Source organism: Lagopus leucura, unplaced genomic scaffold (genome assembly GCF_019238085.1).
Source record: "Lagopus leucura isolate 7727_CA_CO unplaced genomic scaffold, USGS_WTPT01 Super-Scaffold_100040, whole genome shotgun sequence".
Lineage (NCBI taxonomy): Eukaryota > Metazoa > Chordata > Aves > Galliformes > Phasianidae > Lagopus > Lagopus leucura.
Window position 1 is genome coordinate 552,387 of NW_024962289.1, and position 24,525 is coordinate 576,911.

General features: G+C 41.8%; 1 protein-coding gene across 1 annotated transcript; it reads right to left on the reverse strand.

The window, feature by feature from the left end:
• Positions 1-2,094: 2,094 nt before the first annotated feature.
• Positions 2,095-23,392, reverse strand: CSNK1D (casein kinase 1 delta). Its single transcript, XM_042884034.1, has 10 exons — positions 23,067-23,392; positions 18,219-18,329; positions 16,635-16,783; positions 15,922-16,150; positions 15,413-15,583; positions 13,921-14,069; positions 13,195-13,366; positions 12,684-12,823; positions 6,969-7,035; positions 2,095-5,184 (listed from the first exon to the last, which is right to left on the reverse strand). Exons 1-9 carry the CDS (start codon positions 23,140-23,142, stop codon positions 7,003-7,005), a joined length of 1,230 nt encoding a protein of 409 aa, XP_042739968.1. The 5' UTR covers positions 23,143-23,392; the 3' UTR covers positions 2,095-5,184; positions 6,969-7,002.
• Between the last annotated feature and the right edge of the window lie 1,133 nt (positions 23,393-24,525).

The window sequence follows — 24,525 nt, forward strand, 5'->3', positions numbered from 1 at the left end:
GTTTTCTGGGCACCTGGCTGAGCCCTTCTCAAAGTGCATTCCCAAGGCTGCACCCAAGTGAATCAAAACCACAGTTCCTTCAGTGTAGCAAAACGGAGCTCTTCCTATCTAGAAGCATGGGGATTTGGAAAGTTCAAAACTATTTTCACATAATTCTAAGCATTTCTGCTGAGAAACCTTGGAGGAATCTCTCCAAGTACAGCTTCAAAAGTTTCTGTGTATGTACACTTTGAAAATCCTAGATCTAGTTTACTGTATATAGCTATATACACGTCTAAGGTAGATATCTAAATAGGTATTGGAATAAAAGTATGGTCACTTTTTAATGCTAGTTTAGTTGGAGAGGTGAGACTTAAGGTCTAACCAAGAGCTTTGCTATCCCACTCGCCAGATCAAACCACGTTCTGCTGCAAGAATGAACGTTACCAGGTAGACCAAAGCCACAGAATTAGCTATCACATGCTTATAGCACATCCATGGGAGAGAAAACCAGTTTTACCTTTGCCTCTCTTACTCTCCTGAGCCTGAAACAAGATGGACATCCACTGTGAAGGAAAACGTGCATGGCCTGAACTGCACTGCTCTCTGACCCTGCTGCTGGACCTGTAGTGAGGAAACCAAACTGCTGAAGGAAGGCGACCTGCTAACATTTGAAGAGTGAACGACTCTGGAAATAGCAGAGGCATCGCAAATGAGAAGCAATGGCTTTGGGATGTGTATCTTAATGGCCTTGTCAGTGCTCAAGGCCCAGAGCTTGTCTTCACGTGAGTAGAAAGATGCAGAACTTACAGCTCTTAAGTCCCTCTCCAGTGACACAACCTGGAAGGTTGGCAGTGCTGTGTTCATCTGAGACAGCAAGGAAAGTGAAGAGGCACACAGAGTAAAGGACTACTTACCTCTAATTACGTGCTGCTTGTTCTTGGACCAGTTTCAACACCTGCTTCGCTTTCTCAGCAATATTCCAGCTGGCAAATTCCTCATTGACCCTCTGAATACTACAAAAATGAGGATAGCTCTTCCCCTTCTGACTCTTTGACTGTTGCTGTTTCAGAACTTAAAACGCTCTCAGTAGAAAGCCAAAGCCAATAAAGAGCTGCATCTAGATTTTAATCTTTACACTTCTTTAATTGAAAAAGTCTTTTTAGCCATGCAGAAAGAAGTGCAGTAAGATCTACAGGTTCACAGCATCAATCTTAAAATGCTACTTTTTAGCAGTGGGAGCAGAGAAACACATTTTCTTCCCAGCTGGTAAGGTATCAAATGATTTCCTACTCTGCTCCACCCCTCCCCCCTCCAGCATCTTGAACGGCCACAGGAGACAAAGACACAGACAGCAGCAGACCGGGGCTTAAAGCATTAGGATACAGCAGATAATTCCCTCCTTTGCCATGTTCCTATTTGTTCATTATATCTGTTCTTTTTTTTTAATGGCTGGTTCTTACCCACATCTGACAGTGCAGAAACTTCCCCCGTGTAACATTAAGAGATGATACCATGCTAAAGAAGCTTTGCCTTTTATGTATTGTGCTGTTTCATGGACTGTGTATAAATAGATGATCCAGTTTTCCTGTTGTCCATCTGCCTGCAGCACGCGACAGCTTCATTCAAAGAACACAAATCGTTCTATTTCTGTTCAGGAGAAAAACCCCATGAACATCTGAGCAGTCAGAGCAGTGTCCTTGTGCACATACTCACAGGATTCAGCTCACAGGATTCTGCTGTGAAACAGGTTCTCAGTGAGGATCGGGCTGCTGAGTGCTCTCCTGTTACAAACACACTGCATGGCAAAGTGCTTCACACAATACAGATTCACAGTGAAATGCAGGCCCTGAAAAACCAACGCTGTTTTTAATAATGAAGTGCTGCAATCTGTAAGGGCAAAAACGTGCTAACGTGTCTCATTCAGTTAACTGCAGGAGCTGCACTGTTGTAAGATCAAATCCATGGTGGATTAAGCTTCCTCACAACTGAATTAAACCTACATTTCTGACCATATGGTTCAGCACTATTAAACAAACAGCAGCATTGTTTGTACACGTGAAACGAGCAATGTTAAAAGGAGCTGCTTTTGCCAAGTAGAATTACAAAACCCCATAAAATAAATACTTTTATTTTGTTCTTTTACAAAGAAAAAATATGACTGAAAAGAACAGGTTACACTCCAGCCGATGATCGACTCACACATCCAAAACCCCATTTTAAAGGTTGGGAAACTCCATCTCTGCAAACATTGCCCCAGGCAGTTTTTACAGAGCAGCTGCCACTCGGATTTGTAACACAGAAAGGCAGACACAGGAGCTGTGCTGGGCAGCCCTGCTCTGCTGCAGAAGGAAGGATGAGGTGCTGCCACGTGCTGCACAGCTTCCTCCAAGGGAGCTTTCAAGTTCGTTGGTGATGCTAACGTGGAACACACAGACTACCTGCAGGCCTTTACTTCAGTACCTCTGCTACAGGGTAACATTTATTTTCAGTTATTTTCAAGGTATGTGTACCACAGAGAGGTCAGGAACTTGGTAGCCATCACGATTATGTACAACTGGAGCACAGGTGATGTTTTCCACATTAAAGTACATAGTTTTAAGTGAGATTAAACTAATAATACTTCCAGCTTTTCAAGGCCTATTCATCAGAAACAGAGTACTCCTCAAGCTATTTGCCCTCAGATCTCCTTGTGAGGACTACATAGCAAAAGCTGGTACCACACAAGGCATTGTGGGCATAGTTGCTTTGCTCCTACCTCCTGGAACCAATCCAGTCTCAATAGCAGTTCTTTCCTGTACCTCCTCTCACTACAATGCATCACTTGTTAGATAAAGCTCTTGTGAAGATGACTTCTAGAAAAGAAGCAATACTCAAACAGAAACATACAGAGACAGAAGAGGTGCCCTCTGCCAGCAAAGCAATGGATGTCTTTTTTCCCCCTGCCTACCTTACATTCTTCATTCTGACCCTCAGTCCTTCAGCTGACATTCTAGCTATCACCATTTCATCAAACCTTTGCAATGGACAGCGTTCTATGTACAGAAATCATTAAAAAAATGATTAAAAAATGTTACATCAAGTAAACAGTAAAGAGTCATTTTAAGTAAGTTACACCAAAGAAGAATAGAAGTCACTAGGAATGTATTTACACAATTGTTAAAGTACACAAATACAGTGGTAGTACAAATGAAGTGCTCTGATACTGGTTTCCAATACACAGGTTTATACAGACAGTCTAACGATGTCCTGCATGATGGAGTTTAACTGTTACGAAGGAGAAAAACTGCCCACAACTGAGAACAATTCTAGAAGTCTGCAATCAACTTTAAGTATAGCACAGCAATCTAATGTTCCAGATACAGAGAGAATAAAGAGGCTGCTGCCTTTGCAATCCCTCTAGCAGTACATTATTAACCACAGATATTTACAAGGAAAGCACGGTGAAGTGTAAAACTGTTCAAACGTTGGTGCACATGCCTAAAATACCAAAGGTTATAGTGACTGAGGAAATAATTCTCTTATGCAAACTTATATGGATCCAGCTCTGTAGCTTTCCCACTACACTAGCCAAAACACACTGCCCCTCAGACCCAGCACAAGCAAATACTCAATGTCCTGAAATCACCTGAAAACAGCCAAAGGAAAATGAATTGTGTTTAATCAATGGATCTTTTGGGGGGGAGGAAACAGTGAATTTGCACAATTTTAAACTAAAATCATTCTTCCTAAAACTTGGAAGGCCGGTAAGCCTTTAACAGTTTGGGTTTTCAGCAGGGAAGAATTTCTTGCAGTAAGTAACCTTAAATGACCCTCATATGTGCACTTTCATTCCCAGCATGGAACCTCTCATGACTCCTGTAATAATGGTATGAAGAGGACTTCTGGTACTGTTTCAAGCACTACTTGGACAAAATACTTATTTTTGCATTATGAGACTGTTTACAGTGGCAATAATATAAAGCATTTCCCATATTTAATAAGGACATTTTTGCTAACAACACCTGCAACAGTTTTTTGGACAACCAAAGCGAGCCATCCATTCCTAGCTAATGATTCTAGAAATACTCAGGTTGAATACAGTTTGGAATTAAATGTGGTACACACCTGAGTTCTAAAACTCCTCAGGATTTCACAGCAAGAATGCTTTAATTCCTTTTTGAGCCTTGGCATGAAACAGAAGGCGTGAATCAAAAGTGTGGCTGGTTTCTGTCTGATGCTAAATGTGACATTCATTCACCCAAGTGGCAACATGCATTGCCCACCTGCAACACCCTCCAACCTAACCCACTCCGAGTGCAGGAAACAAAATGGTACCAACAAAAGCAGGATTTGAAACCACCCGTTTAAACTCCAGTGTCTTTCACTTTGTTCTTAGTGTCCTTAACAAAAGAAACTGATTTTCACCACTTCTCCTACACTAAGGCTCTCCTGGAGTCTTCCGTTCTCTTTTATGCAAAAGAACATCAAGAATTCCTTTGTGTTACACGGGGAGGTAAATGCTAAGTGTGAATGAAGACATTGAACAGTAAAGTAAAACTCTCAACAGTTTTAAAAATCGTGAGAAAACCTTCTCAGTCAGAATGAGACATACAAAGAAGTGAACGTTTAAATACAATCAGATGACTTTGATTCATTTACATGCTCCCTGCCAAACTGATTTTTTTTTTAAACAAATTTCAAGTCATTGTCTTTAGTTTAGGATTGCTTGTATTCTACATTTTTAAATCAGAGAAAAGCAAGAGTTCTTTACAGAGAATTAAGCCAATAATTTTAGCAAAATGATACAAAAACTTCCTTAAACCAAGTAAAAGATTTATAGTTACAGTGGAATAATAAAAAGGGGGTAAAGTCTGCCGCCTGTGGAGGGAAAACTGAAATGGCCATCCAGTAACAGACGGTCAACTCTGTAAACCATCTTTCTTCTCCAGCCCTGTTTCCACAGGGTTCTCTTAAGGTCACTGGGTTTCTGGCAAGTGTCCTGTAATGGCAGCTGCTGGAGTCTGTCCATGTTCCTCCAAGTGCCTTTTAAGTCACATGGAGAACTCCAGTCGCATTGTTTCCACTCTAGTTCAGGGTATTTTTGCTAGTAAAGCCATTGATAACATAGGAGATCAGCCATGCATTATCTGCCCTCCATGGCAAAATAAATGTTCATCGGTGCACAGTGGACTGGAGAACACCGGTAGTTACCCGAGCAGGAATCTACCAAAGCCAAAAACAAGACAACATCAGCACAAATCCTTCCAGTTAACGCAAGAGTGGCTCTCGACGTATTTTCAAATCATTTGGTGTGAAAAGTGAGAATGTGAATTAATAATCAGTGACTACATGGTGTTTTGCACCCACCTTCAGCTACACGAAGTCCCCTGTATTTTCCTCCTTTATTAGAAATTAACATGGAAAAGTTACCTTTACAACCAGGAGACGTTTTGAAGATAAGTAAACAGAACACAAGCATGCACAGAAGAAAGACCCAACCAGATGAAATCTCTACCAGTGTGCAGAAATAGATTAAATGAAAAACAAACCTTGGAAAAAAATCCCAAAAGGTTAAAAAAAAAGCATATATATATATATATATTCTCAATAGCTTTTCATTTGTTGTTGAGCATTGTGTTAACTCACTGCACAGATTACTTCAACTTGACCTGTTTCAGTAACAGTGCAATATTATTTCAATAACACTTGTGCTGTGAAAGTGAAAAAGCAACCACACATCACTGCAATTTAAGCAGCAAGACATATCTAAATAGCTGAACCATTAATCAGCATTATTTTAAGTTGTAAGCAGCTGCAGATTGTAACACACACGGTGAAGGCCAAACAATGCAGACACAGCCCTAAGCAGAACAGAATCTGGACTCCTTCCACACAGGTCTTTTCAACACAAAGCTGAATGTTTGCTTTTTTTATTTGGGAACAAATTTTTATTTTTCAAACAAGCTCTGATAACTGGAATTCAGAATGTTAAGCTGCAATTTACAGTCGGATCTTTTCACGGTAAAACAGCTTAAGAAGCAGCCTGTGCACAGTCAGCCAAGCACACAAAGCAGGAGGAAAAAACAGAAGAGAACAGCAGGATTCCTCGGCAACTAGAGATAGAGATTAGTGCAAGCTTTGGCCTTAGAAAGGAAGTGAGGCAGCAGATGGAGTTAGACAACAGAATTTACTAAGGAACAGAAAAATCTCACGGCTTTTTTTTTTTTTTTTTAAACAAGAAGCAAAGCAAAGAAGAAGGTCTTGAAATACTTAGGAAAGCTTTCTGCTATCAAAGTTCAGATTCTAACTGAAACTTGTTATTGCTGCGATGAAATCTGTTATTGCCAAAAGCAGAATGGACCACAAAGCTGGAAGTTGCACACAGCGAGGCAGAAACTTCTACTGTGCTGAACAGTGGAAAGGAGTTCTAAGTACCCAAATCCAAGTCTGCCTGCCCCTGAGATGCTCAAGTTTCAAATGATTCTCATTAGTATCTGAACATTTTTAAAAACGACAGCTCTTAAGGAATGGAGAAGAACGTAAAACATTGAGACTTCTGTAGCAGAACATTCCATTAATGACAAGACAATCTTTGAGTAATATAGTTCACTGACTCTTCACACAAGCGTTCTGCTTTTACAGTTCTGAAGCTGATCTGTTTTTGAGTAGATGGCACACTGCTGCAAAACGTTCCTGGAAAGACCCATGATTCTAAACCACCTCCATTTTAGAGCTGGTTACTTTAGTGCTGATGCTTGAGTGATTTTATGGACTCTTCAAGCCACTATTTTTGTCAATTCCGCTCAAAAACCCAAATGGAACAGCAGCAGTCATTCAACTTTTGGAAGGACATTTATTTTTACCTTTAGAGAAAAACATGGCTGCATCAAGCATCTGAGCGGAAGGCACAGCTCAGCTATGAGATGCGAGAAGAAGCAAAGACTGATGTTTCCAAATGCTTTTCCCCACCCCAGCCAAAGCTTTGGTGTCTAAGGAGAAGGACTCACCCTGTGCTGCCTTCCAACGAAAGGAGACGAGCAGCTACTTGCCATGGTGTTCGAAAGGAATGCTATTCTGAGGTAGGGGAAAAGACAGCAATTTGTAACGGTTCCAATGCCCCCATTATAAAGATGTCTACAAATATCCAACCTAAATTGGCAGTTGCAAACGTATCTTTTGAAGAGCTCTGATTTCAGATTTCTATCAGACATTTCTACCATATTAAGAGATAGGTACAAGGAACAAATCGTTAGTCTTCAGAGAAAGCAGGTATGATCAGAAGAAAACAGAGTATGATGCCTACTAAGATACGTGTATGGAGAAAGATTTGCTCATAAGGAGATGGAAATTGCAAAGGCACTGGGAGTATGCTGCCTCTGCCCAGTGAAGTGGCACAGCACTTCAGTTTCTTGATGCCAGTGTTGGCTCTGGTTTTCTAAAAACCTCTGTTTTCAAGGAGACCTGTTCAAATATTTCTTTGTGCAGCACTCCAATCTCTTCTTCCAGATAAGGAGAGATATCTCTGTTACCAACAGGAATTATGACAGCCTTGACTGTCAGGTGCTGAACGTGCCAAACTCAGGAGAAAAAAACAAAGTAATATTGAGGAACTTACTGTGCACCGTGAGCAGTCCAACTGAAGCAGGCTTTCACAGGACCAAACCTCTTGTGAATGGAAATGAAGGTTACTCACCTGCACCTACACTCCTGAGATGATCACTGCATACTCACACTTTTGTGACGCAGTCTGTGCAGTCTGGACTGACAGAACTGATTCAAAGCAGTGTTCATAGGAATCCTCATGCCTTCTTCACTAAGTTTTTCTTTTATGTTTCACAACTGCCTACGCATAGGAGACTTAGTGACTCATTCATAGAGACTTAGAGACTCATTCACACCGTTTAATAGTACAAGAACCTACAAACAGCTGGTGCGACCCTCTGCCCGCTCCTATCACAACACTGCACTGAGATGAGCAATTTAGGTTTGCTTTGGCTCTGAACATGCCACCTGGAAAGGAATCCAGTTCTTTCTCACAAATACAAAGGGAACAGATGATCCTCTGATGATCAGCCTTTCAGAGGCTGTCTCAGTGGCTGTCTTTGCTTAGATCTCTGCATCACTCCTCCCCAAATGTATTTTAACTCCGGGCAACAGGAGCTTCATGTATATTTTCTGCATAAACTTCAGTTAGAACAATAACTGTTGTTGCCAAAATTCTGCTTCAACTAAATCAAGGTGATCTCTCATCTTTCAGACAAACTAAAAAGACCAAGATGAAACCTCACCATACATCATGTTCTCCCAAGCACAATTTTCACAGCTCTTCTGTTACTTTTAGTTTCTCAGCAGTTCAAGATACTGAAAACTGAGCTGGACAACATTCCAGCACCAATCTCATCCATGAGATGAAAAGCCTTCCCTATTCCTTTTAAGTACTGCATCATATACATATTCAAGGATGAAATTACACCCTTCCATTATGACATCACAGACCTTCACAACACAGCACTGCAGCCTCCTCCATCACTACCAATCACAGATGCAGTTTCCATGTATGAGACAATAGGCTCCACTTCCTGATTACGACCAGATTTTGGAGTCCTGCCTTACACCTTTTATTTCATTAGGCTTTATGTGACTGCCCAGCTCTCACCACCATTTATCATCATCAAACCACCTTGAAAACCTGCAGTTTCTTAACTACTGCATTCACTCTCTACCACCAGTAAAAGTACAAACAGTGCTGCAGAACTTCTCATTTCACAGGGAACACTAAGTTTCACAACCCCTTTTTGGAGACGTGCTAGTTGGTATTCGAATAAACTCCTCTCACTGCTACAAAGCACTAATAGCTTTAATGGGGATGACTGAGGTACAGTGCCTGGGAGGTGGAAATATGGCTATGGTGCATTTTGCTATTCTTACCAGCCACTGGCTTTCCATGAGTGTCAAATTTCTCTATCAGATCTATTTTTTTTTGCAATGGAAGTTTGGTTTGCACCATCTACATTCCTAACCTTTGTTTTCAGTTTCAGCCCAAACTGATTTAAAACTATTTGAGAAAAAAACCCAAAAAGAGCAGGATAGATAAAAACATGAAGTCATCTTTACCACCACCACCTCACTCAGTGACACCTGCATGTTTCCATCACCCAGAGCTCAACAGCAGCAGCCCTTTCTCTGGGAGCTGAGATTATAGACGCAGTGTTGCCTCCAAAGCATCCAAGTAAGGTAACAGAAGGAATCAATCCCCTCATAAGTAACAGAACATTTAGATTTTAGCCCAAGGCATCTGTAAATCTTGACAACAAAGTTTAAAAGTTGCTTTCTACCTGGAGTGTGGTCTAAGAACTTCTTGAGAAAGGAACACTGGTAGCTTATTTTCTCAAGGTTCCCAAAGGAAACTAACATATCTGAAAGCAGACATGGATAAGCAGTTGCTGTTCTTTACTGTTTTCATGAGAAGACATCGAAGTTTTTTTTTTTTTAACCAAATATTCTTTTCACCTGCTCAAAATTGTCCTTAGTAGCTTTGCCTTGCAAGCTGGATACTTGCTATAGCTGTAAAGTAAAATTGAAGTCAACCTCTCTTGCCTTCTCAATCTGACAGGCCCATGGGAAGTTGTTCAAGTTTTATTCTGGTTGCACACTGTTATTCAGCCACCACTAATGGTCAGCAGCTGCTCACTGCCTTGGTAAGAACTAAGGGAAAATGACAGGTGATGAATGATTAATATAACAAACCCAGAGAAGAACCAGACTGGCTGCTATTGTAAGGAAGTCAAATTCCATACTTGGAGTGATTCCATGCTTGAAGCAGAGTGCTCAAGGGTGGGTACAGAGATATGCAATCTCACCACAAATTATATAGCTGGCAATTTAAGGATCACTCAAAAAAAACCCCATCCATATTCCTACACAATCTCAAGAGTATGCTTATTTTACAAATTAGACAATCAAAACTCATCTGCAAGCCCATCTGTGTGTTTCAAACCTTGTAACACACAGAAAAAATGCAATGTGTGTGCTGAGCTACTACAGGAAAAAAACCCTCTAAGATACATTCAATCAAGTTTAATTGCCTGCCACAGCCAAGTAACATAATTACACTTACGTATTACACCCTTGCCTGACTGGCAACAAAGTACCTGAAATTTGCTTAGACCGCCAGGGACATTCATACTTCAACAGGAAACCATCCTTACAGTTGAGCAAATATCCAGGATCATGAGCTCACAGAACAGCCAAGGTCAGAAGGGACCTCTAGAGATCATCCCATCCAATTACACAGCCCAAAGCACAGTAGCTGGAGCAGCCAGCTCAGGACATGGAGCAATGGGGCTTTGAATATTCCTGAAGACACTCCACAACCTCTTAGGTGAACCTGTTCCAGTGCTTGATCACTGCCATAGTGAAGGTCTTTTTTTTATGTGTAAGTGACATTTCATTTTACTCTGTCCCCACTGCCTCTCACCTGTTCACCAGAGAACACCAAGGAGATCCAGGCTGTGCCTTCTCCACGTGGACTTATGAGGTTTTGATGCATATCTGATGTTTATCTACCCTGAGCCTTTCCTTCTGTAGACTAATTGAATCCAGTGCTCTCAGCCCCTGCTCCTATTTCAGATGACTCCTTACTCATCTTTTTGGCCCTGCCCTGACCTTGCTCCTCCACAATGCTCCTCTCCTGTACTGAGGAGCTCAGAACTGCAATGGTGCTTCCAAACCTCCAGATCTGTATTTTGCCATGCTCTATAGCATAGATAACCAGCACCTAAGTATGCACTGTTCTGCCCTCCTAGTTTGGTACTTCTTTTAAAAACACCTCTGCCTTGAAATACTACTTTTGGTGGCAGGAATTGTACTTCAGTGAGTAACTTATACTGGCAAGACCTGCCACCAGAGATAACACAAAGCCTTACCTGTGAACTATTTTCATCCAGCCATTTCTGCTCCTGCATTGTTTACTCCTTGTGCAAGTTAGTGCAACTACACCGTTCAACTCTTCATTCAGTTGAAAATTACCCCAAAAAACCTCACTCTACTTTTGTTACAGCACAATTGGTTTTCCAATCCAATTCAGCCGCTACCTACTTGAATGAGGAATCACATTACTGCACATATAATTAAAACAACCAAGTCATCCAGATGAGATGATCTGCAGAGGTCCCTTCCAGCCCTTCTGTGATTCTGTTGTCTTAACATCATCTGCATTACCACCCAAGGACCTGAAACTTATAGAAATCCAAAGTAGCACTACTCCAATCCAAATTACTGACATCTTGAAGTTCAAGCCAGGCCCACTGCTAAGGGATACATGGCACCATCTGTACTTGGAGCCCTTTGATGTGGATATGCCTAAAAGCACTGAAATAGTTTTACAGTTTCCAATTTCTCATTTGGTTTTTGGCCTGTTTCTATCCCCATTATACAGCTGAGGGAAGGAAGTTTCCTTCTTTCCTAAAAGCATTTTGAAATCGATTAAAAAAGAAAAACTTCTTCAATATGAGTATTCGTCATCTTTGCATTCTTTTTGCAACCTCATTCCATCTCACAGGCTTTTATTTTATTCTCAGAAAGAGAATGAAGCCAGCTACACATTTATATTTTACTAGATTCCATAATCCTTCCGTGGTCTGAACTTTTTCCATTTATGCTGCAGGCCACAATGTCAAATCCATGCACAAAAACCAACACCTTGCCCCTTCAGTCTTCACACCCACCTCATCTTTATCTAAAAGAAAGCTCTCTAGAGTGCTGAGGATTTATGTATAAGAACATGTATTATCCAAAATACTTAATTCTGCCAATTAAATTGTGAAATCTGCCAATTAAAAGAGTGAAAAGGAACTGAATTTATTTGTATTAACAGCTCTGACAACAAGGAATAGCATCAGTTCACAGCAAAGATCATGTAGTTAGATCTCCAGCACAGTGCTGAGGAATTAACTGAAAATCTGTAGGGAACTGCACCAGTCCTCCTAACATTCCGCTCTGTTGCAGTGCACCAGTGCTGTGCAGGTGAGGCTGAAGATAAGTGATGCAAAGCCAGGCTACTCACGACTTAGTCTATGTAAATACCTTAAAAAAAAATTCAGGAACAGAATGAGACACCTAAAACATATTTAAAATATTTGCCAGTCTTAAAACTAAGATCTCAAAATCAATGAGGATAATTTCAGAGCAGACTACAGCTATGAATCACTGCATCACTCATGCTCCTGCCATCTGCTTCAACTGAGCCTACTGCGACCTCTCTATCACTCATGGATGTGGCTTCTTATCTGCTCAGAACTGAAGTAACTGCACTACAGCATTTCTTGATTTCTACTCTTTTCTGTTTTTTAACCTATCATTCGTTGTCTACTCTGCACCAATAATCTCTGCTCTATTCAATTGGAAACACAACTCTCACCAACTGCAGGACCTGTAATTGAGGGTAAATTTTCTTCTAGGTTTTTGCACAATGCATACACCAATGACTCCTTTTGTACTTCGAGGATTTTATGCTTTTTGCACAGGACTATAAGAACAATAAGAAATTACAGCAGTCTACACCAACATCACAAACATTCAGACCAAATTTCAAGTATTTATTCAACTCAACATGGTCTGAAAAATCAGTACGAGATCACAGGAATTACTTGGTATATTCACCTGGCAAATTAACTGCATCAAAGCACACCCATCTTTTCCATGACACAAGAATTATTTGTTACCTGTGAAGTGGACATGCGAGAGGTGTCCTGTCGGCCCGTTAGGTCAGATGATGAGACATTGACAGGGGCACCACGGTGCAACCTCATACTCACTTTTCTTTCTCGTTCCATACCAGACACTGGTCGAGGAGATGTGTTGGCTGCAAGAAAAAGTGCATTCCAATTTTCAGAATGAGGAATGCAGTAAGAATGCAGCTGATGGAAAAATTACGCTGTTTGCACATGTAAATTCTACAAGATCAAACCAGAGAAATCAAGGCTTTCATCTTACATTCACAGATAACTCTAAGTAGCAATTGGCAATGAGTGCGTGTAATTTCCATAGATTGAAGGTAAAGTTAAAAAGGAAAAACAGAAAACAATCAGGCAAACAAAAAAGTCCAAATGCTGACTCACTCAAACAAATACCACTCCCATACCCTTATTTTATTTTCAAATTCCAACGACCAGGAACAAACTGCAAATTAGAGCAGTCTGAGAGGTGCATCTGCCCACGTATTTGCTTACTTACCAGCATGTGAAGTTGGGGTAAGAGGAGTAGAAGGAGCTACATCTTGTGTTCCCCTCAGCCTGCCAGAAGCAGTGGAGGGCAATCCACGCACAGCTGGGTTCCGTGTGTGCCTCAGCCTCTCCTCTCGTTCTCTCCTTTCACGTTCAGCATCTTCAGCCCCTCTGCTTGCACCCTATGGGTCAGGACTAGTGAACAACTTAAGGGATTACTGAGCTTACAGCTATGCATTTGGATAAACATTGACAATAAAGAACTGAAGTCTGAAGAACTTGACATTTGATTGGGCATCAACACCTCGGTAAGATTTCTTGAGAACAATCAGATTCAATTCATAGAATTGCTGGGAGAGCCTTTAAATGGCTAATGCACACACATGCTGCTATGGCAGTTGGACACTTCCTAAACTGTTGCATGTGACCTGTGCTAAAGATCAAGACAGGAGAAAATAAGAATTGAGCTACCAACGTGGCAACTGCCTGAAAGGAAGGACCTTAAGAAGCCTCCTACCCTGACAATCCTGTAACTACAACTTCGGCATTAAATCCCAATCTAAAGCCTCCTGTATGTCCTGCTTCTCCCTACTTCCCCCTCCCCTTGTTTTTAAGACAATAAACCTGCTGGGACAAAACACACTTCAGGTATCGGTTAAGAACCCAAAATTGACAGTGTGTGATAAAAAAGCAGCATTACAAGAAATGGTTTTAGAAAGCCATGCCAACTACTCACAAATTTCAGCATGTTCCAGTCAAACACATAGTCATAGGAGAAGCCTTGTCTGTGGAAGAGGTTTCTGAATAACTGCCTTAGGTAAGAGTAGTCAGGTTTGTCATCAAAACGGAGAGAACGGCAGAAGTTCAGGTATGTGGCAAATTCAGCTGCAATAAAACAAAGCCTGTTTTTCTCTTTCAGCTCCACATTTGCTTTTTATGATTCAGAATCATTAAAAACAACAACACAATCTCCCAAACATAAGAATACTGAAGTAATACTGGACATGTACTGAAAGTAACACTATTTCCCCTCTGCCAAGTATGGTCTGAAAAGAAAATTATCTGTCTATCACAGATTAGGCACAGACTCCATTTATCAACAGTAGGGAGGACTGCGTGAGGAGGAAGAAGTTTAAAACTACATTTCAGCAAAGAAACCATTTACTTGCCTTTCTTTGCTCTGAATGCATTAAACTTAATGTACTGCAGGGCACAGAATTAGCATCTCTTTGCTAAAATACCAGCTGTGCAGCAAAAGCAGAACATTGTTGTGAATTCAGTGCTCCAGAGATACGTCAGTGTCAATCTACCAGCTCTTGACTTCAAGGCTTTCCAGCTAAAACGACGTATTAATAATTCACATTAAGTAAGGAATTCTAGCAAACAGCACAAGAAAAGTTGGCTATCTTCTGACTGTTAACCCCAGAGGAAAGAAATAGTTAATGAGTAAAAGAACACGAACAGGACTTTTGAAACACTCCAAAGAAAATAAGCCTTCATACAACCCTAATCATAGCTACAGTTCCATCATCATTCTTAGCTGACAAAGGACAGGGCAAGGAAAGAGCAGAGAGAGACCAGGTAAACAATATTCTCTGAGGGTAACTAATATTTTAACAAGGTTTAAAACATAGTTATTATTCTCCATGGATCATAAATTCTTATTACTATGGTGTAAATACCAAATTAAGAAACAGAGCTTTGAGGGATGATGCCAGGATTTGGAGGGATTCTTACAGCCCTCACAGATACTGGCCATGGTCAGACTGGATGAACTTGGAATGACAATTCCAGAACAACACAACTGCAATAGGAGCAACTGACTGTACAGTCTGGTTTATCCAAGAGAGAACATTCACACACAAAGAGACGGGCAGCTTCTCAAAAAGTTATTTGGCTGTCAGAGTCATCCAGCCAGCATCTATGCATGCACACACACCACAGCACAGATCACACACACCATGCTATCTTTCAAACTCGAGAGCAGCACAGTGATTGCTTACTAACAGTTAAGACAGAGGCTAAGTAGAAGCAGTCTATGAACACAAAGATTCTTGTCCTGAAAGCATGGTGTCGTTACCATGAGTATGCTCAACTGTAGGAAAAAAGTCAAGACGACTGTAAATATGCTTCAAACATTCTGACAGAGGAGCTGGACAGCGTAAGTAAAAAAGAGATACCACTAAAAAATGAATATGTGGGCCTAGTGCCACAGAAGAGCAACTTACAAGGATATCCTTTACACAAAACCTCAATGGGTGTAGACATTTTCTTTTCACTGATACGTTCGTATTTCTGTCTCTTTGTTGCTGCTTTCAGTCCCTGCCAGGGGAGGGAGCCCAGGTTAAAATACATCAGTACATAGCCCAAGGACTCCAAGTCATCTCTGCGAGATTGCTCTACAACAGCATAAAAAAGTGGACTCATTAGGTTTCATTATCTAGTGGAAATAAAACAGAAGACTGAGCAATAACGTGTCAAAAACCCTTAAAAAACAACAGTAGATGAAACATCACGTTAAACTCACCCAGCACTAGAAAAATAAACTATCACCCTTGCAATTACTGAAGAAACTTGTTAATTCCTTAGAATTACAAACTGAACCCCACCCCAAGAGGAACAAACCCCAGCAAACTGTGTCACAAGTGCCAGAAACAGGGACTGTCCTCTATGCCCCCCAAAAAGCAACATCAACTTGCACTGAAAAAGGTCTGATTCATTGCTCTTCCCAGCTCACCAATTCCAAGATGAGTGTTGATGGATGCATAACGGGCAGTTCCTGTTAGGTTTTTGTTCTCACGGTATGGGATGTGTTGGTGAGTTCTGGCATCCCGATACTTCTTTGCTAATCCAAAGTCTATGATGTAGACAAGATTGCCTTTCTTCCCCAGCCCCATAAGGAAGTTGTCCGGCTTCACGTCTCGGTGAATGAAATTCTTAGAGTGAATATATTCAATTCGACTGATCTACACACAGAGGACAAAAAATAGTTGAGATATCAGTTGTACCCTTGTCTCTCAGAAAAACACTAGCAACGTTATCACTATTATCACATCATCTTAGTGGTAAACCAGATAAAGATGATTTTATTGCAAAAGGGCATCAAAGAGAATAATTTAGCAGACAATAAATATGCCTTCCCTGCAGCTCTTCCTCTGTGTCTATTTTACATTTGTTTCTAAAAACTTCCTTCACATTTGAGCCATAACAGCAGGCTTGCAAACTGCTCACATCCAGTTTTAAAATCAAATTTAAACTCTGTACCTACATTTGATACAACATTTTATATTTAACAAAACTCATTTTGAGTCCCCCCCTCTAATGATACATCCTATTCACCTCTAAATAAATATAAACAAAACATTAAATAAAACACAGCTGCCCGTGGCCACTCAAGACATTTTAACCTTAACATACTTTGCAGTCACAAACAACAATGCAGTTCCCTACCATTTGGTCAGCAAGTAACAATACTGTCTTGAGACTAAACTTCCTTGAACAAAAGTTGAAGAGGTCTTCAAGACTCGGTCCCAGCAGCTCCATCACCATGACGTTGTAATCCCCCTCAGCACCACACCACTTAATCGTGGGGATACCCACTGGAAAAAAAAGGAAAGTTTATTAAGCATAATAATTTCATTTATGAAGTTGGTAAACACAGATCTTCAGAGCTCTTTAGATGAACTCCAAGAGCCATTACTGTCAACGTGACCCTTAACGTTTTGGAGGCATTTTGAAATTAAGTGTTTGATCCTTTCACAGCTGGACCAAAACAAAACTGGAGCTCAAGAGATCTGACAACAGCTGCCTCCTTGCCCACTTCCCTTCCAGCCTTTGTGTTTTGCTTGCAGCTTGCAAGCAGCCAGTGGTTTTGCTGGACTTCAGCCTCAAGAGCTTTGCATGTATAAACATTCATGGGTCTCAAAAACAGCAATAAGGAGAAAATCAGAACCCTGAAAATAAAGACACTGACAAACCACTGAGTTTCACTGCTAGAAAAGGCTTTAGAAATCAAATTATTAGTTTCAAAGCCTACAAAATCAGTGCAAAATACCTCTCTTTTAGGTTACAATTTGGAATGCATTTTCACCCTCGCTTCATGTTCTTGCCTTCCCTCCAGTTCAGTGACATTTGTTGGTTGGTGAATCCCTACCAAGATAGCATTGTTCATGAGAAACATTACATACTGCTATACATCTAGATGGAAAATTTAAGTCAGCTTCACTTTATGGAGAAACTTGGGAAAATTATTCCAGAAAGAACTGAAAAAATGCTCAGATGTCTTGAATTAAACCTGCAGATAGCCTCAGTCAGGATTTCAAATATCTTTTCTTTGATTAATTATACGCACTTTAGAAGTGAAGAGGTATAGAAACACTTCCAGAATCACAGAATGGCTTGGGTTGAAAGGGACCTTAAAGACAACCCAGCTTATAGTCACCTAGATTGTAATTAACTCATTTATAATTTTCACTCTTAATTACTGCAGATTATTTTTTCCTAAATTCCTTTTACAGAAAAATCCTTGTCTGGACCATTACTAAACTTCTGCCACCTCCCCCTGCACTGTTCATTCTGAGAAGAAGCCAACATGGCCTTTGCAAACCCATACAGGAAATATTTTACCCCCCATTACACGCAGGCTGTAATGAGATTTTACATTGCAGAACTGTCAAACATGACTGATTTCTCCTGTGGGCGAGGATAAATGCCACACAAATACTTCTCCCCTATTCTCTACTACTAATGCCATTATATCTTAGAACACCTACTGCAAGGAAGTATCTCAGATGAAGGAATGCTAGCACATGAAACAAAAAACTATCCTGAATTTACTACGTTTAGAATTGTGCTCCTACATCATAGCAAACAGGTTAAACCCTACCTCACATAGGAACTGAGGCAGTGCTCTTCACTTATTCTTCCACCTTTCCCACTACTGAAAGAGCTCTGAGCCATTAAATATTACAGGTGGCAGATACATCAAATACAACATAAAAAAAAACAACTGCTGAAGAATGAAATTTTGCTTGCCTCCACCCTGCATCATTTTGTAGATTTTACTCTCAATGTGGAGTTGAGGATGTTTGGTTTTCACACATTCCAGCTTAATTGCAACCTCCTCTCCGGCAGCAATATCAGTTCCTAAAACAAGAAAAATGTAAAATATTGGTCAAAGTATTTTTAGGGTGAGTTTCATTCGTCAAGACTGAAACAAAACAAACAAGTTAATTTTCAATGGCAAAGATTCAGAGATTAAGTCATTGCAGATTAGCAGCTTAAGAGAAAAGCATTAGAAATTGTAGCTCAGGAAACCAAGACCTGCTATCCTACACAAAGCAACAAACAGGGCTGTGCCTTGAGAGGAGTCCCTCCACTTCCAGCTTGCAGCGCTCAGCATGATTTTTAAGTGTGGTGAGTATCCCCACCAACCCACGGAGTTTTTGTTCCAGTTAACAAGGAACCTAAACTGATTTACTTCATCACTTCTGAAGATGAAACATCTACAGGGAAAAACCTCCCAATCTTAAACTGGTAATGAGTCCAGAAAAGCCAGCGCAGCACAGCAGCACTACTTAAGAACTGTAAGAAATAGGGTTTAGTATTTTTGTGTGACACTTCTCAGCTATACAGCCACCTCCCTCCTTGCAGAACATGGCTCTCTGCTCCATTACCTCATAGTTTAGGATCACATGAGGTGCCATCATCTGTTATTTGTTCTTATCTCTGTTTCCAAAAGCTTCCTCGGAGGTCTGCTTTTTGTTAGCAAAGGAATACGCGATCACACTGTGCACTCTTCATGGCATCCAGGATTTCACAGACTTCTGCAGTATTTTACTCTTTTATAACTCATCAGTGCTCAAAAGCCCCCCTCATTCTTCATGCAAATCATTTTTACTGTTCTATTTATTCCTTGTTTCACTCATTTTCATCATTTCCAGCTCAACAGTGCCCACTCTGAGGGTCACACACCATGACTAAGAGACAAACACACAATTACCATTTTTCCTGCTTATCTACATTTTCCCCACATGCTTTTCTCTGTTACTGAGTACCAGGCCACATTCACAGAGCTATCACTGCAAAAATCACCTTCTTGGGATTAAAGAGCAACTTCAGAGCTCTATCATCTCGTGGCACAGGCAGTTTAACACCTCGTACCACAGATTACAGTGATGTGCACTGAATTTCCTGTTGTTTCACTGCACGTCATTTGAAACTGACATCTTCCCAGTCTTGCAGTTTGCAATTAGTGTTATGAATACAAACATATTCATGCTGTTATTCAGCTGTGTTACCTCAAAATTCCATCCGTCCTCAGATTCATTCACACCAAGTAACACTGGCTGTAACACTGCTACAGAACTCAAACTCTGTTAACCAAACCTTTTGCTCTACCCTCCACTTCTACCTTTACAGCAATGTTTAACTCGTATACAGATTCAGCTTTCTGTCACAGCACCTTCATTTCTTGTTCACCACCAGCAAGGTTAATTAGGGTAACACAGGCAGATCCATTACCTAAGGATCAAGGCAAGTTGATTTCATAGTGAAACTACTTCACGTGCTCTCGAGCACTCGCAGGGTACAAACACCTCTAACACTCTCAATGAGTAACCAAGGCTCCCAATGAAACCTCTCCCTCATTTTCTTCATATTTCCCACAAGTCTTTCAGGAAACAAAGAATATGAAGGAGTCTGAATCTACAGGGAATCCCCACGGGTTTCTACCTGCTGAAGTCCAAACATCACGACCCTTGGAAGGAATGCTCCTCGGGATGCCTCAAACAAGGCACCCGACAGAACCCAGACTCACAGCCTTGGCGTTAAAACCAACCATATGAGCTGCTCCTGACAGCTCTTCTCTGCCATTCAATCACACTGATGCCAGAGGTTTCTCCAAGGCACACAGACAGCTGCAGACATCTGAGCCTGACCAGGGCAAGGCCTGCAGGAAGGAAAATCAAGACTTGCTGCATTTCCTACCAAATCCTGCTCACGGTTGCTCACCAAACCACGGTCTCAACACAGGAGATCATTTCTTGGGACATCTGCTCTTCCCAAGAGGCCTGCATCACCTATGATGGATAGAGCCTTAGCCAAGACTTCATTTCTATAAACACCCTCTCTGTGAATATTTTTCTATTAAAAATAACATAATTTAAATATGAGTCTCGCAGGGAATGAAAATACAAATCATTCTCCCCAGGAATGCAACTCAAAACGTTCGGTTCCTTCCTCACACAAACCATGGCACAAATTTCTAAGATAATTCTGCAATGACAAAAGGATTCGTTTCCTTTAAGAAAAACGTTAGAATAATCAGCAGTAACGACTGATAATTAAAAAGCAGCACAATGAGAAGAGGCACAGTATGGAGGCAAAAATAACGAGTCATGAAAATATTTCACTTTAAATAGGAAAATTCCAAGTTGAAATTGCAAAATGCTCTGCCAAAAGGAAAAGCTTAGAGGTTATTTTCATTAGTTTACAACGCAAAGACCACCTCTAAGAAAAGAGATGCAGTGAAAAAGTCATGAAAGCACAGTGACTGTAATGCCTTCATGACTCCTATCTGTTTGACCTTGTGCGTGGAGCCAAACACAGATGCTTACCCCGATTCTTTTCCTGAACACTGCTCATCTTTTCTACTCTATAAGATAGCTGGCAATCCATGCTATTCTTTCCTCTGCACAGGAACTTCAGAAGACAGAGGTACACTGAGTTCTTCACTTTTATTTTCTTAAGATTGTCTACGGTGCTTCATTCACCACAGCATCTCAGAGCTCTGTGCTACGGACCCTGCTCTGCTAAGTGAGCCCAGAAGAGCTGTAGTATTTCCCTCCCAAGCACAAACCAGATGGAAGCTCACAAATGCACTGAGAGCTATCAGAAATAATTGTACTTTAATTAATTGATCCTAAGCTCTGAAAGAATGCAAGAAGTAAATTGTGCATGGCTATGTGTGCTGCCTGAACGACCAAGCAGAGCCCTTTTGTTGTTAAACACATTTCATTATCACCAAAAGCACAGATTTTGAAAGCCTCTGTTTTGCCACAAACGGCTGGCAAAGCAAACCATCCTCTTCAGAAGACCACAATATTTAAGTTCTCGACACAGCATTTTCCCTTGGAAACAGATAACTGTGCCATTAGCTGGATCTTCAAGGCAAATCCTTCTCTGCTAGCGGATGGCTCAGGAGTCACACTTGTAATAAGATGCAATTATCAATCCACACTGATTACTTAAGAAGAACAAAATTTGAGGCATGCACAGTGCTCACAGTGAGAACTAATTGTAGACCTGCACTGAGAATGTAGGGATAAGAAGGACAACACCTGAGCATTAGGAATTCTTGCACAAAAAGTTAGAGGAATAAAGAGAGAATCACATTAAGATAAAAGTGACAGATGAAATCATTTCCCAGCCAGCTTCCATACATGGCAGAGTAACAACCCAGTCCTTTAGCTTCTCCCCAGCAGTTAATCTGGATTACAAAGTATCATTTATCCTACTTGCACTTCAAAACTGTACTCTTCACCATTTAATTTTCAGCAGTCAAATCTTTGGTAGGAACACCTCAAATCACAGCAACACGTTTCAGACTTTAACTGCTGCCTTAAAGCAGCATTGGTCGCTAATGAAGATTTGGCTTAAGTGTCACCACCTCCTCTCTCACAGCACTCTTCATTCTTTTACACAAGCATTATGGAGAGCACGAATCACATCCTCTGCCTCTACACAACCACATGGCTGGAAACATGGAATCTTCATCCGGAAGATGGTCTGTATTATGGACAAGCAGCGCTTCACTACCCATAATCAAGAAGCTTCAGCTAATAAATTATTTCAGAAGACAAACTGTGCACTGCAACACAAAAAGGTATCGTTGCCTAGAAGTAAAATACATTGATGTTCTGTGTACCCCACTAAATATACCATACATGAGCTAGGGATGTTTTCACACTCTAGACATGTGAATTTAACCTACTTTAACGCCTGCAAGTTCCTCCCCTCCAGTTATTTGTTCTACTTTCCCGGGTTACCTCAAGTTTCAAACATAAAATGCTCATTCCTATACAGCAGCATAAATATCTGCATCTGTAGAGAATATTTACGTACATTTAATCTATTTCTTAGAGTGTGGGAGTTTGTAGAACACTGCGACTATCTTCAACACACCTATTTTCAGAACTTGGTGTGCCCATTGCCTGCTGGCAATTATGACAGAGAGCTCCATAAACCAGCAGGTAAAGGCAGTCCTATCCCACAGACTTCACAATCACACAGAAATTGCAGCAGCAAAATTAGCTACACACCTTAAAACACAAGGGCAGCGTTCAAGCAAGAGGACAGCTTAACAGTACTGATTTTTATTTTTATTTTTTTTAAAAGGATTTGATGCATTTTTAACTTGTCATCACTTAGTTGGGTGATATTTCTTTTTAGGCCTTGTAGGAGAAAGCAGCATCCCTGTGACAGCGATTTTTCCCAGTGCACTGCAGTGATATTTAATGCTGATGCTCATGTTTCTTTCCCCAAACCTTTTCCCCTTTTACAGACGAGACAAATAACAGACGCCCAAGGTCACCAAACAACAACGTTAAGAGACAGCCAAATAATCCAGGAGTCCTGACGTCCACGCTGTCTAAATTAGGACATGATGCGAAGAAAACATCGCGCTGTGCTGGCAGCGAGGCACGACGCACCAGTGGCCCTTTCCCGGCGGGCAGCACTACCTGAGCTCCGTCAGGGTGAGGCGAGGCCCCGCGGGTCGCTCCCTAAGGGCCGGCAACGGGCACGAGAGCGGCGCCCAGCCCGGCCCCAGCGCTCTCCACGGACCCCCCCCCAGGTACGTCCCCAGCGAACCCCGCTCCTTACCCAGGTAAATGTCGCCGAAGGAGCCGCTCCCGATCTTCCGGCCCAGCCGGTACCTGTTCCCAACCCTCAGTTCCATGGCGCCGGTTCGTTTCGGCCGCGACCCGGTTCTGTCGCCCTGCCCACCCTGCAGGCCCGCACTCTTCTGTCTCACAGCCCCGCCGTTCCCGGTGCCATCGCGGCCCTCAGTCCCACCGCTCGGTGCTGGCGAGGCGGGCAACACCGCCCTCGTAACTCCTGAGAAGGATGGACGCGGATTCCCCACAACACCGACCCCTCAGCAACTCCGGCCCCGAGCGGCCATACTGCGTGACCTCACTTCCTTAGCAACGGGGGCGGGGCGCGCTGCCTGTGGCGTTGCTAAGGAGCCGCCATATTGCGTGACCTCACTTCATTAGCAACGGGGGCGTTGCCGGGGAGCGCGGGTGACGTCCTGCTTCCGCGGACCAGTTTGGCTGCTCATCTGCCCTTCCCGTCGCGCTCCGTAGACCGCGCAGCCGGCCCGCCAATCGCTACCGCGCATGCGCTTCCTCCCCTAGCCTGTCTGCTCCGCCAGTGTCTATGGTCTCCGGTCCTCCGGGCAGTACCACGCATGCGCGTACAACGCGGTAATGGAGTCTCTTTGCTTTTACCGCGCTGCGCTGCCAATCTTCCCAGATTTGTGGTTATCAGCCCTCCAATTTCCCAATGAACGTGGTCTTCGGTCCTCCAGGCAATAACTTTCACAAAAACATAAAACAAACTTTCACATGCAAAATAATTTTTTTTTTGGTTCACAAATAAAGGCAAAAAAAAAAAAAAAGTTAAATTTCAGCTCTGTGGTAATGAGTATAATTTAGACCAAGACGTTATGAACATCTAAGAAGCAGTATTTTCCAATGCTATGGGAAGAATTAAAAACACCCTGCAGTCATTCCAACAGCCCTTGTTACAAGTTACCGTTGCTCACTGCAATGTCTGTTTTGCAATGCAACTCCTGAGAAACGAATCAGAGAAATTAACAGCAAAGAATTGTTACGTTAAGCAGGTATTCTTTCTTAGTGACACTGGAAGCACTGTGGATAATTACGCCATAAGCGCTTCTAAGGCTTCCACAGATAGCACACATCCATAATTCCTTCAGGAAGCAATTAACATGCACCCATCTCAAGTAATGGTCATCTATTTCATGGTTTCTGCTGCCATCTAGTAGCCTTTCAGTATCACGACAGTTCACTCGGCAGCTTCCCACTTCCTCTACCGACCTTCCTCGCCTGCCCTCCAGGTGAACTCTCTTCATTGAGGCACGCTCAGGAGACGAACGCCTATTAGAAGTAATTTATAGGTACCGAACCCGTAACATTTGCCTACTGATACACATCTGTCAGTCCCGGGATAGAGATAAGTTCAGTATCCTGTCCCTCACTGATATGCTGGGGAATCAGAAGGGGAGGAGGATAAGGGGAGTATCTCGATGCCAGCC